This window comes from Strix uralensis, chromosome 5 (genome assembly GCF_047716275.1).
Source record: "Strix uralensis isolate ZFMK-TIS-50842 chromosome 5, bStrUra1, whole genome shotgun sequence".
In the NCBI taxonomy this organism is placed as follows: domain Eukaryota; kingdom Metazoa; phylum Chordata; class Aves; order Strigiformes; family Strigidae; genus Strix; species Strix uralensis.
The window spans coordinates 65,333,734-65,346,677 of NC_133976.1; the positions used below are offsets into that span (position 1 = coordinate 65,333,734).

A 12,944-nucleotide genomic window follows, 5' to 3' on the forward strand; every position below is an offset into this window, starting at 1 on the left:
CACAGATGATCTGCTAATAAGCAGCTGGGATCAGACTATTCAAGTGTTGTAATTCAGCCTTGCCCCTTCGATATGAGTGAAGTTAGGCTGATGGATGCAGCAGCTGAAGGATCTGGTCCCTGAAATTTTAGATGATGATTATCTGGATTTTGAGATTTTTGGTCATTGCTAAGTTTTATTAAGTGGGAATGGAGTCATACATCTTAAAAAAGCACACACTGAGAGGAATGGGATATATTTTTAATAACTTAAAACAAAGAGACTGTTGCCTTTGAAAACACCAGCAATTTGCTTTCCTTAAGTCAGGCCACTTTTTCCACTGCATTTCTTAGCTGACCTTTTAGAAGGACACAAGAAGCAAGTGCTGGATAGGTACAACAGAAGCTGTGCACGTCAGCCTTCACATTCCCTTCTCCTGTATTTCTAAAGGAAGAATTAAGGTTACTTCCTTGAGGCAACCCATCTTCATACATGCAGTGCTTTTGGTAGAGTGGCTTCTCCAGTAATCTGAACACAGCAGGATTAGCACATAAACTCAGTAGAAACATGTCTAGAATCCCTGTTTCCAGAGTCCTTTGGCAACCTCAGGCTCCATTAAACAAAATGAAAATATGTCAGTATTCTCCAAAGAAGGGATTCATCTTACCTAACTTTAGCTGCTTGAAAACTACACATATGGCTTCCGCTGTATTCCATGGAGAGTCACTGCTGCTGTGTGATTTCTCACAAACATTTTAGCACTCTGGCTAGAGGGGTAGCCTTGAAAAACTAATTTAAAACAGAAACCTTCCTTTGAGATGGCTAAAGTCAGGTTAGCTAAATCCACCCAGGGTTAATGTGCCTTGACATTTTTCAGAATCTACAAACTTCCTCCAGAAGGAGAATCCAAAAACCTCTTTAAAAGAAGCTGCCAGGTGTTTTTGCAAGGGAGTTAATATTTACCTCTGTTTATTAAACGGGCTCCCAAAGATAATGTTCTCCTCCACGGTTGCATTCAGCAGCCACGGCTTCTGGGCTGCATAAGCCACTGAGTATCTGTTTCTATGTAGACAGATAAAGAGCATTAGTAAAAAACAAAGCACCCACATTATGAAATGTCTGAGAATCAGATTTTTAAAAATTAATTTTATGAATGTACATTTATAAAAATACAGGGAAACACACAGGCAAGGCAACTGTTACAAAGGTGAAGGGAAGAATTTTAAATTAGATGCTTTTGTTAGAACAGCACCCACTCTCTCCCCTGATGGCAAAATCTACGCTCTAGGTTGTAATCTATTCTGCTATAAATGGCTGATACCTACCTCAATCTAGTAACTGCAATTTCAATCCAAAGGCAAATTATAAGTAATAAAAATTATTAAATTCTCACAGAAATAGTTATTTGGTATTTTTTTCTCTAACATCAAAACAGGTAGTGAAAAGGCACTGTTTAAATGGCATCAGTACACTTGACTTGCTGCTTTCTGAAGTTTTAGATTATTTCATGTGGCCATACACATGAAATACATTTTTCTCAGTGAATGCTTTTTTCCTTTGAGTCTATTAGATCCTCAGTAGACTGACATGAAATTGGAAAAGAGGGCAGCTTGATACAGACTGGGGAGGAATCACTGCAGTCTCCCAAGTATTTATTAGTCATACTTTAAATGTGTCTGAATACCTAATGATGTGTACAATAGGGATATGAATGTTCTTTACTTCTGGCTGTTTTGCCTATATACAGCAGCAAAAAAAAGGTCATGTATTTTCAGACATTTTTCTGAGGTGCCCAAAGTGTGTGAGAAGGAGATGTGAACTGGTACCAGCTTGTGGATCAGAACACCTATCTTCCTTCTCAGTTTCTTTGATGGTGTTGCTTCAAACCAAACATTTGATATAACTTTGTATGTAAGCATCTAGGATTTGCTATTGAGAGAGAGGGTGCTATGGTATGAGAAATAGCTGGTTAGAAGCAGTCAATAGTATTCCCAAAATTTTAGGAGTATTAGAAGTTCAGTATGCACTAGTATGAAATACATCCTCAGGATTATCAGGTAGCAAATAATGGTGTGGCTCCCAACCACAGCTATGTGTGCCACTACTCCTCTATCATTTATGACGTGTTTTTTGTACAGCTTGTCCTTCTTTTAAACCTGCAGGTCCTTTCCCTGAAGCCAGGGGTGGAGTCACTGCTTGATTTCAGCTGGAGCACTGCCAGCTCCCTTCACATGCTTGTGCCTTGCTCCATCACACAGCTGTCAAGCTGGGTTGCAAGCAACATGAAAACCAGTGCTGATCAGAAAACATGGAATTACACATGGGATGATGTCTTATATCTAGAGTCACTGTCTTGCAAGATATGGAGCACACTAAACATGCAGTGATATCAAATGGGAACTGGGAGCACTGAACATCTTTCAGACTGGACTGAGGTAGTGGTACAATTGCTTGAGAAGATTGGGATCCACTGGATTTAACAGAATTCGTCAGTTAATCCTACAGTAAATTATTATGGACATGGTAAGAAAACACAGAGATGGCTGAAGGGTATAAAGATGAGGGTTTAAGGAAACTCTGAAGAAATGAATGAGTATATTATGATACACTAAAAACAGAAATAATACCTTCTGGATGCTTCAAAAGAAGGTTCACTTTCATTTACACTGTAAGTTATGGTAAATGACATTTAGTAAGCAAGAAATATTGAGAATAACATTTTGTGCCAGCTTTATATATGGGGAAACTGGAGTTAAGTGCACATTTTAAGAACTCAACATCACTTTGGGTTTTTTTGTTCTTAAAGAGAAAATAAACAAGGTCTAGTTAAAAATATATAACTTTTCTAAATACAACAGTTTCATATATATAGTGCATAGTGGCTAAACAGGCAATCTATGTTGTTAGAAAATGTATTAAAAATGAAAAGTGTATTGTAAAACCTATTAAAAATGAAATTATTAATATTGCCCAGGCATATAAAAGGTTGACAAGCAATAAGTTAGCTTCTCCACCCAGTTCCATCAATGACCTGCAAAAGTTGGTAACTACTCTAATGTCAAATTTCTCCTGGAGCAAAGATTAGTTTTGCAGATATGATTTTGCAAGGTGCAAACACACTTTTGAATCAGAACTGATTTTCAACCTGTTTATAGCAGTAAGACTCCATCAAGCCATGCATGGCACCACAACACACAGGCTTTTCTTGTCAACCTCCACTTCTTAAGGATCATATCCATGAAATACATTTTGAAGAACATGCAATGTCAGTAATGACATGAATGACTTTGCAGCTCCCTCTGTTTGTTATCTGACTTATGGAATGGCAGCCAAAGCAGTTCTGGACCAGCGATGGTGCTCATGTCCAGGCATGGCGACACATCCCTGCAAAGTGCAAAACCTAAAAGAGTAAGTTTATCCTAGGTAAATGGAAATGGGCATTAGAAGGGAATAGAAAAATCATTAATGTGTTATTTGCCTGACTTAAAAAACCCCCAGATAAACAAATCCTCCCCTCCCAAGCCTACAAATCCTCCAGATGAAATATTTTACTGCTGAGACAGAAACATCTGCTTGCCTGCTGGGATACGAGTAACTGCAGCTGCACTCATAAGCAGACGATCCAAGTCTGGCAAAGGGCATAAAAATTCTAATAGCAGACCCCTCAAAATGCCAGACTCACATATTAAACATCTTCCCAAAATGCTAGAACTGAGACGTGTTGCTTTCTGTGCTGCACATCATCTTTCTAAGAACTTTGATAATTCATGCCTCCTAAAGTGTGTTTCCTTCATGCACCTATCACCAGAGAAGATGTTACATCAGAAGTGAATAAGCCCTGTTGGTTATCTCAGAAGGAACAGAGAGCCATAAACTGAGGCTCAAAAACAGACATCGCTTCACCAGAGTTGGTCCTTTATTCAGCAGAAGCTTCCAGTCTTCTCTACAGTGGAAAAAGTTACAAGAAAGCAAAAGATGGAGTTTAATGAGAGATTAAAAAGAGGTCAGAAATTAGGTCAAACCAAACAGAAAAGAAGAAAGCCTAAATACCCTCTATTAAAAAAACCCAAACTTTTATCAGCAGAGCATTGCAACGGTAGAGAAAGGGATAATGCGTTCATGTATAAGTTTGGGAGTGCCCTCTGAAGTACAGTTTAACAAAAACTGTGCACAAGCCTTGCAAGACCTCTTGCAATTCAATACCAGATTTAATGTGCTTGTGATCATAATCAAATAGAATATCTGAATGAGCAAAGACTAATTTTAGGATCTCAATTTCTTAAACTCTTCTTCCTTGGTTAGAAATTTCATTCCATGCTTAGCTTGACAAATATACTTTAATTCTTTCAAATTCTGAGTGAAATTTCTGTGAGAACCCATGACCATTAATAATCTCATGAATAAACACATATAATACCTCTGCTGAGCTGGGGCTTTCACAAATAAGGGGATTAAAGTATTTGGTCTTGTACTTTATAACCCTCCTGAATCTGAAAGAGTGATGCAATTGCAGGGCATGGGAGTGGGCTGAAACTGAAGCTCCTGAGATTTCTAAAGAGAGTATTTTATTTGCCCACTGGGATTAGTAATATTTGCTCTAATTTCTTTATTTATTGAAATGTGTCTATTTATACTGATTTTTATTCTGTACTATAAAATACACATATTCCCTAAAATGGGGCATGTCAAGTTCAAGTCTGAAATGGTAGGAAAGATCAAACTGATTAGATTGATTAGATATTTTTATAAGATTTTGAATATATAAGATGATCTGTCAGAAATGTATTTAAATCAAAGTTTTAAGGAAGAGTTAAAAAGAAACTTTGTTGAAGTTTGGACAGCTTTTATGCTAACTCTGGATGTTTTAAAATAGACTAAAGCATCTCTAACCAGGCCCAGATTCCTTCAGCCTTCAAAATGAAAATGTGGGGGGAAAAAGGATACAAAATCTCTAGGATATCACTGTAACGGCAGAACGAACCATTTCCTCTCCTAATATAGGCAAGAGATTTGAGGCAAGACAAGGACCAACCATCCACCCAAATTCTATCCAGCAGTTCGGAGGAATTTGTTCCTATCCCTGCAACCAGCCATAGAAGAACAGCAGCACTAATATTCATGCGGACTTTGGCTACTGATGTTTATCTCTCTGCTCATTTATCCCTTCAGTGTCCATAATGCCTTTCAGTGTTTTCTATGAACTACTGTGGTTGCAACCTTTTGGTAAGCAGTTGTACTTTGCAATCCTTCTGAGGGGAGCACTGATTTTTCCTAATTTTCCTTGAACCCTTCCATAGCTAGAGGGCAGAACAGGCCATTTGGGAGGATCTATGTTGTAATTCTTGTGTTTCCTATGCTTTTCACTTAGTACACAACAACCTGTTTGCACAGAAACCAGTTCAATGTACAGAAAATATATACCAAATGAAAATGAAAGGCTTCCACTTAGCTAGTCTTCTTTGCTTGGTGGTCTGAGAAGATAGTTCTGATTGTTTGGCTTGGTGTGGATGAAGCGAATACATATCTCTGCATATTCCCATCTGTCCCTCATAGACTTAACAGTTAATAACACAGATCTGAAACAGGCTCAGCTGAATCGCTGCATCCGGATAGCCTCATGCTTCAGTGTTTAAGAAGTCTCTCTAGCTGATTGATCACTGGGAAAACAAAAAGCCAGCTCCTTGTCTAAGGTTTGTAATGTATCTGAGGCATGTCTCGTGTAAGTGGGAAGAACTGAGATCTGGCCCATAAGATTTGCCCTGGCCAAGATCTCTTACAGAAAGATACATTAACACACTTTCTTTCCCTAAGGTCCCAAACCAGTCACAACCCTGGCAGTACAGCTCTCACTGCGGTCAACTACAACAGCAACAGGGTATTCAAGCCCCATGATGGGCTTCCACAGTGATGCATCACAGGATTACCCCAGTAATGGGGCTGAAATCTTATCCATCATTATTATTACTGTGTTGTTATACCTGAATTTGTTGGGGAATTCACCTAGCCTGCATTTCATCCCTGGATCAGTAGCTGCGTTAGTCATGCATGTGGAACCACATGGAAATGGATTTAAGAGAGCAAATAGGACCTTTATTATGGTTTTGTAAAATATAGGATCCACTTAGTTAAATACCTGAAGTATCCTTCCGCATTCATCTGTCTGTCAGGCAGTCTGAAATTATCAGCAAAACATAACCATGTTTGCATCAGCTATATCACAGTACCAAATTATAATTTGCAATGAAAAAAAGTCACTCAGTAAGGCCTGAGACGCTTGCTAAAACCTGAGTTGCCTGGTTATGTACAGACTGCTAATCAACTGACAATATGATCTTAATCTCTCTTGAACAATGTGAAACTTAAATAGTATTTCATAAAATTTCTCTAGTATTTTTCTAAGATTTCTTGTTTTCTCTGATCTTCCTAAGAATCCATATCTTTCTCTAGGACAAATTTCAGTTTTCTCATATCTTTGAAAACAATTGTCAGAATAATTTCAAGGTACACTCTACTAATTCCTTGACTTTTCTTAAACTACTCAGAAAAAAAATGCCTGACTGTGATGTCAAAATCTTCACTATGTGTCTCAAAGAAATTAACTGTGGTAAGTCACATATTCTTCTTCCTTCAAAGCTTAAACTCTCATATAATTAAAATAAAGTTAGTCTTGCCTTGGCTCCAACTGTACCTGCTACTCCAGTGAGATCATACATTTAGAATAGCAGACATTGAAATATGGCTAGAGAACAAAAAAAGCCACGCATACTAGCACAGGAAAAGCAAAAATATCCAGCTTGCAACATTGCTGTAAGAAAAAGATGACAAAGGAAGTTACTAGTCAAGGGATGGGGCAACAAAATATTGGTGCCTCTGACAAAATTCACCCTTTCTCCTCAAAAAGCTATTTAAGAAGAGTTTGGCTTAGTAGTTTTAAGGAAACAGAACTGATCTTTAAAACCAAAGAATGACTCTTGGGCTTACACAACATCCCTTCTCCAGCCTCTGCCCTGCCTAAGATGGAAGAGTCGCTGCTGCCCCACTTAGTTTCTGTAGGAAGTTCTCATTCACTGGGGCTGAATCCATGTGGATCCCGAGGCTTGACCTCACTGGCAGTTCCCTCTTCAGCAACAGCTTCTTCACAGCCTTTACTCTTTAGGTATTCAGTGTCCTCAGGCTGCTTTCTGAACACATTAATGTGAAGAGTAACACTGACTTCCATAGGCAAGGCTTGGGCAGATACCAGGGAAAGGGAAAAGCATTGCTCACATGTTATTATGTCATGGTTTTTTCTGCTAGCAGTAGCATCATTGAGTGGGAAATACAGCCTTTCCTGTATGCTGGTACCCCTTGACTGAAGAAGCTCCAGCCTGTCATGCTTCCACTGCTGTGTACAGTAGCAGCATAACAATGCTGACTTCAATTATAGTAAGTACTGAAGCTTATTTGGTAACAGGAATAGTATAAGCTTTCTATTCAGGTCATTTTCTAGGGCTAATATATTAGATATTAATTGTCAGGCTAGCCTCTTTCCCCTCCTGAGGGACTCTGCTCTGCCTGCTCTGAACCATGATAAAACAGCAGTTTGCAGGTGATGCCTTCCAGAGAGGATCTGGATGATAATCATTCAACAGGCAGATCTGAGACATGAAGTTTACATTTCTCACATCAAATCCCAACTACCTCCTTCTTAAATGAATACAGCAATTAGTAGCTATATGAAACATACTTGCTCCAGTGAACTTTTCCCTCCAGCGTCTGCATCTCTCCCAGTATAGCAAGGAGAAGTGATGACTTGCCACAGCCAACTTGACCCACAATCATTGTCATCTGACCTATGATAACAATAATAACAAACACATTTGCAAAAAAGAAAAAAATGATTCTACTCAAGTCCACAAGGCCCAGCTAGATCCAGTTCTAGATCACTTGAACTAGTTGGTTAAATTTGTTAGCACCCACTACGTAAATGGGCAATATTGCATGTATTCATCTATGGAAGTATACATTAACGGATATTATAAGTACACACTAATCTCCAAAGGAACGAGACTATTGCTTTGACATATATTATCGTACATTGCATGGGACTGTGTTACTTTATGGAAGTTATTTAGGGTCAAATCATATAAAGTGGGGAGTGATTATTCAGTCTGGGGTTCCATGAAAATTTGTGCCAATCCAACAAGTTACTGCAACTGAAAGATCCATTACTTTTTTCTTCTTTGCTGTACTTCTCCTGCCCCTACCACCAATTTCCCACCTTCAGTCCTACTCTGTAGTGGCAATGGTGCTTCTCAGATCTTCCTGTAAACTAACTGAACTCACTAACTGGCCTGTTAGTGCATTTGCCAGATAAGCTTCTTGCCAGCTGGGGAGCTAAGGGTCTTATTCCTTCCAAAGGAGGTAAACTTTTAGACTGGGTGACCCAGCTTGTGAACCCATGGCCTTAGATTGTGAACTCCTTGGAGCAGAGACCTTCTGCTGGTGTTGTACATGGCACTGGGCTAGTACAAAGAAGTGTTCATCCATGTATGGGACACCTAATGCTACAGTGAAACAAATGATACAGACTTTGGCATTACTTAATAACTATGTGTCATCAAAAATGTGTCAGCCTAAAGTAATAAGCTATTTTAAAACTAAGCACTTGATAGGATATAAAAATAAAATATAAGACTACTTAATAACCATGAAATACCAACAGATAGTGTTAGGAAATTTACAGCATCCATAACAAAAACAACAACAACAACAACAATAATAATAATAATAGAAAATAATAGTTGCTACTTTTCACACTTGCTGTGTAAGTCTTCCAAAACAAATCAATGTTTTGTAAATCTGTGGAACTCCTAGCCAAAAGACATTGAGGGTCCAAGGAATTAAGGAGCTCATCTGGACAAAGAATTTCATTGAAAGAGAAAATCATTGAGGATTTCTTGACAGACAAACTGCATGAGGCTCAAGGAATTTCTGAGATGAAAATAGTTGTGAACTGGAAGATGACTATAATGTTGAAGAATGGCAAAAGAAGTATAATACATGAGTGCTGTGTCCCTGTGTACCCACTGGTAGCCACTGCTGGAAATAAAATACTGAATTAGACGGACCTTAGGTTTGAATGAGTCTGGAGTTCTCCTTCTTTCTTTTTTTAATTTGTCTATTAAAAACAATAATGATTTTTTTTTGCAACCTTCTTTTTCATATTTATTCTTACTCTTGACTTTGTTCCTACTATTATAAAACTATATAAACTATATAGGTATACAAAAACCATGTGATTTTTTGTTTATTTATAGTATTTTAGGTTAATGATATAGCTACAAGACAATACAGTTCATGACTTTGTGTACATTTTTAACCTTCAATTTTTCTTACAAAATTCTAAATGTGTGGTTTTGTGCTTTTCAAGAAATAGAATTAGTTACAGTTTGATATTATATATTTAATGTTTAAACTGTGCTTTTATCCTACCTGTTGGGATTCTAATGTTTATGTTGGACAATGTAGCTAAACCACTTCCCCATGAAAAGTATCCATTGGTCACCTACAAAACAATTACCACTTGTCAGATATATAAACACATGAGGGGAAAAAAAATAGATTGTCTACTTTGGATTTAAAATACATTACTAAAATAAATCTGTAATTAATACACATGGTGAGGTATGCTCATACCCAAAAATCCCGTTACATTAGTAAAGATTGCCAAACTCAGAAAAGTTTGTGAATAAGAAAAGTTATATATACTATATATACTGTATGAAATGCAATAAAGGGATGATCTTGAGCTGAACTCTCTTTACCAAATACTTTCATTCTGTCAATGTAATACTAAAGACTAAGAATAATAATCACAAGACCTAACAGGTGACAATCTAAATAGCATAGCTTATCAAGGAATGAATCATTCTGCATATTGTGATATATGTCCACTTGTGAATGTATTCCCAAAGTACAAATTGAGTATTCACAAGGTTTATGCTGGACATAAGAAAAATGTTCCCCAGTGGACCCTAGCCTTTTTGTGCATACATCCTTTGGAGTTGACAGGGCCATGAAACATTCTTTGCACAGAGCACCTATGTGGGGAAAAGTTGGCCAACGTGACTTTAAATAATGTCATAATAAATGACATGTCGTAATAATTGTCAAAAAATTACTCAGAAGTTTTGATATTGGTTCTAAGAGTGAAAGAGAAGTGCATAAAGGTAAAGTCTAAAAAATCTATATTAATTTTTGCATATCAAATTATTTAGGTTTTGTTCCTTTAGACTCATGATGCCTCTTTGTTTCCTGAGAAGACAGGGAATCACTATAAAGAACTGATCTGAAGCAAATTCTTCTCACTTTATTTTTGGCTAAAGTGCTAATTTATTTAAGGGCTTGTTCTTGCAATGGACAATTTGCCTTTGGAAGAAAAGCATCAATTGGGCACTATCTGGTACTGTTGCAGGAAGGAGGACCTGCTCCTTGTAAAGAATGAGACGATTTTGTCAAACCACCTTGATTGCAATATCATCTATCTCCACAGGACGTGTTTGCTTCTTTGTTGGCTGTTCATAGCTTTCAAGCTGATACCTCAAGGGCTGCCTCCTGTTGATGGCCTTGGTGTGCTACATAGTGAAATGAAGAAAGGAGAAAAGTTGGAATTCTCAAGAGAGGACAGCATTTGGTTCCCTATAAAACAAACAATCCATTCCCCTTCTTACCACTGTTCTAGGTTACAGGAAGAAACCAGTGCTTTTCAATATTTATGATAATAAAGCTACACTACTGCGATGCACATAGTGTAATGTTTAAAACACCCATAACTAAAGCACAGGAAATGTCTGATTTTTGGTTTCCCATGCATAACCACCCCAAATTTCAGCTCTATCATCCTCCTCAAACCACCAGGTAAGTCTGCCCCACCTGAGGTAGCTCCAAACAAAGTTGTGTCAGTAAAAGTGTAATGACATGCAGAGTTACCAGTCTGGTTCTTGGAAGCAGAACAGCTGCAGGAGTGAGAAGCATATCAAATTAGCTTGTGCAGGATACCTCGCTAATGCATAATAGTGACTGTGGAGCCAGCTCACTCAGAGCTACCTGTGGTATTTGTAAGCACCACTGTATTGAGCTGAATTGGTGTAATCTTAGTAACTCCTTATAGCTGAGCTGTATGATTTAACCTTTACAGATATTACCTTTATTTTTCCCTCTCCCCATCATTTAGACTGTCTGTTTCTGTCTGTAGGGCTAAGCAAAAGGTGGACAAGAGAAACAAAATAAATGCTGAAACAATTTCATTTTTATTTCTTTTATTATAACTGTTAACCCAGAAAAACAAGAAAAATGTTGGCTTGGGTTCACAAACTAATTTAATTCAGCTCAAAATAAAACTCATTTTGTACTAATCCTTTCTTTCTGTTTCTGTCTTCAAGTTTCAGTCACATTTCAAATTATATAATCAGTTTGAAACAGTCGAAATATCTAGCTTTAGAAAAACATCAAAATGAAAAAAATATCTTTTCCCAAATCATCTCTCTTGGTGGATTTTTTCACTTAAATTTTACTCAAATTTACCATGTGTTTAGCACTCCAGAAACAGCATTTTGGAATTAATTCCTATTTCACAAAGTTTGGTGGTATTTTTCCCACCTCCAATTCTGAATTTCCCAGAGCAGGAACTGGTCCTACCTAAAAGATGCCCAACATACTATAGGTTGTACTGGCAATATACAGTACAAACCCCATAGCCACAGGAAATGCATCTGGGCCTTTTATAAAAACTGAGAAGGATGAATCTGAACCTTGTGTAAATGTGTCAGGGTGTTATGAGGTTTTTATTACTACTGGCACTTGAGCAATGTTTAAATGTGTTTGGGGACCCTTCATATCACAGAAGCACAGAGATCCCAACATAGAAGAGGCAAAACTGGTCAATATTACTGTCAGCCTCAAAGCCAAAACTCCCACACCCTATCAGCTAGGCCACTGGCTTTTTATGGGGGGCTGTATGTCATAAAACGGAACTTACAAGTCCTGTGTGCTTCTTACAGGATTCATAAGCTACAGAGCTGTCCCCTCCTCTCCAGCTGTCATCTCCAATCTCATCACTCAGGAGAAACTCATTTAGCTTCTGTACACTTGAAAGAAAACAGGACAGTGAGTTAATTAAACCCAGGTTTCCATGAGTACATTTCCATTTTTGTGCAGTCCAGCCAGCAGGATGTATCAGAAATATTTCAAAAGTAGTTCATGGGATACTTCTGGTTTTCTATTGGACTGTCTGCCACCCTGATGGCAAGTGAAAATTTGTTTATATGGAAGAAGGAGAGATGAAAATAATTAAACATTGTACTGGTAGATGGGAATGAAGAGGAGAGCTAGTCATGGGAGTGCCACTAGAGCTCTTCAGGAATGATTTCCACCTTGGCAGGCTTATTTCCTCTGTGTATTTCTCATGCCTACACAGTCAGGATGCATAAACGAGTCATTCACCCACCTCCATCCTCTGAAAATGCCAGTGCACTAGGTGAATCCTGAACACAGTTTTTGCATACACTGCTTGCAAACAGGACCGACTACTGCACAAATCAGCACAGTCATGGCCAGCCTTGGAGAAATACAGCAAGAGCTCTCTTTGCCTACTTCTTAAAACTGTCCCCTGGGAAATACAGCACACGGGTTCAATCCATTCTTCATCACAGAAAGATTTGAACCTCTTTCTACCCCACTTCCTTTCAGAATGCTATAAGCACCTGGCTCTTTATCATTCTGGGGAACAAAAACACCCACAAAAGCACTCACCGGTCATGGTGAAGCTATGTTACTTTGCAAAAACTAAAATTAAAGTGCACTGAGCCAGAGACTGAGAAAGCAGAAGGACATATGACTTTCAGATCAGGGATTTGAACATTAATCTGCAAATGGAAAAGCCGTCCTGTTCAAGGCCTGTCTGAGCATTTTGTATGAAATTATCA

At 38.1% G+C, this 12,944-nt stretch overlaps 1 protein-coding gene across 10 annotated transcripts in view; it reads right to left on the reverse strand.

Annotated features, from left to right (window-relative positions):
• The window catches only part of ABCC9 (ATP binding cassette subfamily C member 9), a 79,450-nt gene that overhangs the window by 33,457 nt on the left and 33,049 nt on the right, over positions 1-12,944 (reverse strand). For 8 of the 10 annotated variants that reach the window (XM_074871383.1, XM_074871388.1, XM_074871386.1 and 5 more), the window contains 7 exons: positions 11,999-12,107; positions 10,485-10,595; positions 9,454-9,526; positions 7,706-7,811; positions 6,113-6,151; positions 2,607-2,645; positions 943-1,041 (listed from right to left, as the gene is read on the reverse strand). In XM_074871383.1, the coding sequence (XP_074727484.1) occupies positions 943-1,041; positions 2,607-2,645; positions 6,113-6,151; positions 7,706-7,811; positions 9,454-9,526; positions 10,485-10,595; positions 11,999-12,107 (576 nt within the window). The remainder of the gene's footprint in view (positions 1-942; positions 1,042-2,606; positions 2,646-6,112; positions 6,152-7,705; positions 7,812-9,453; positions 9,527-10,484; positions 10,596-11,998; positions 12,108-12,944) is intronic. The other 2 variants (XM_074871390.1, XM_074871393.1) reach the window with 1 other exon arrangement.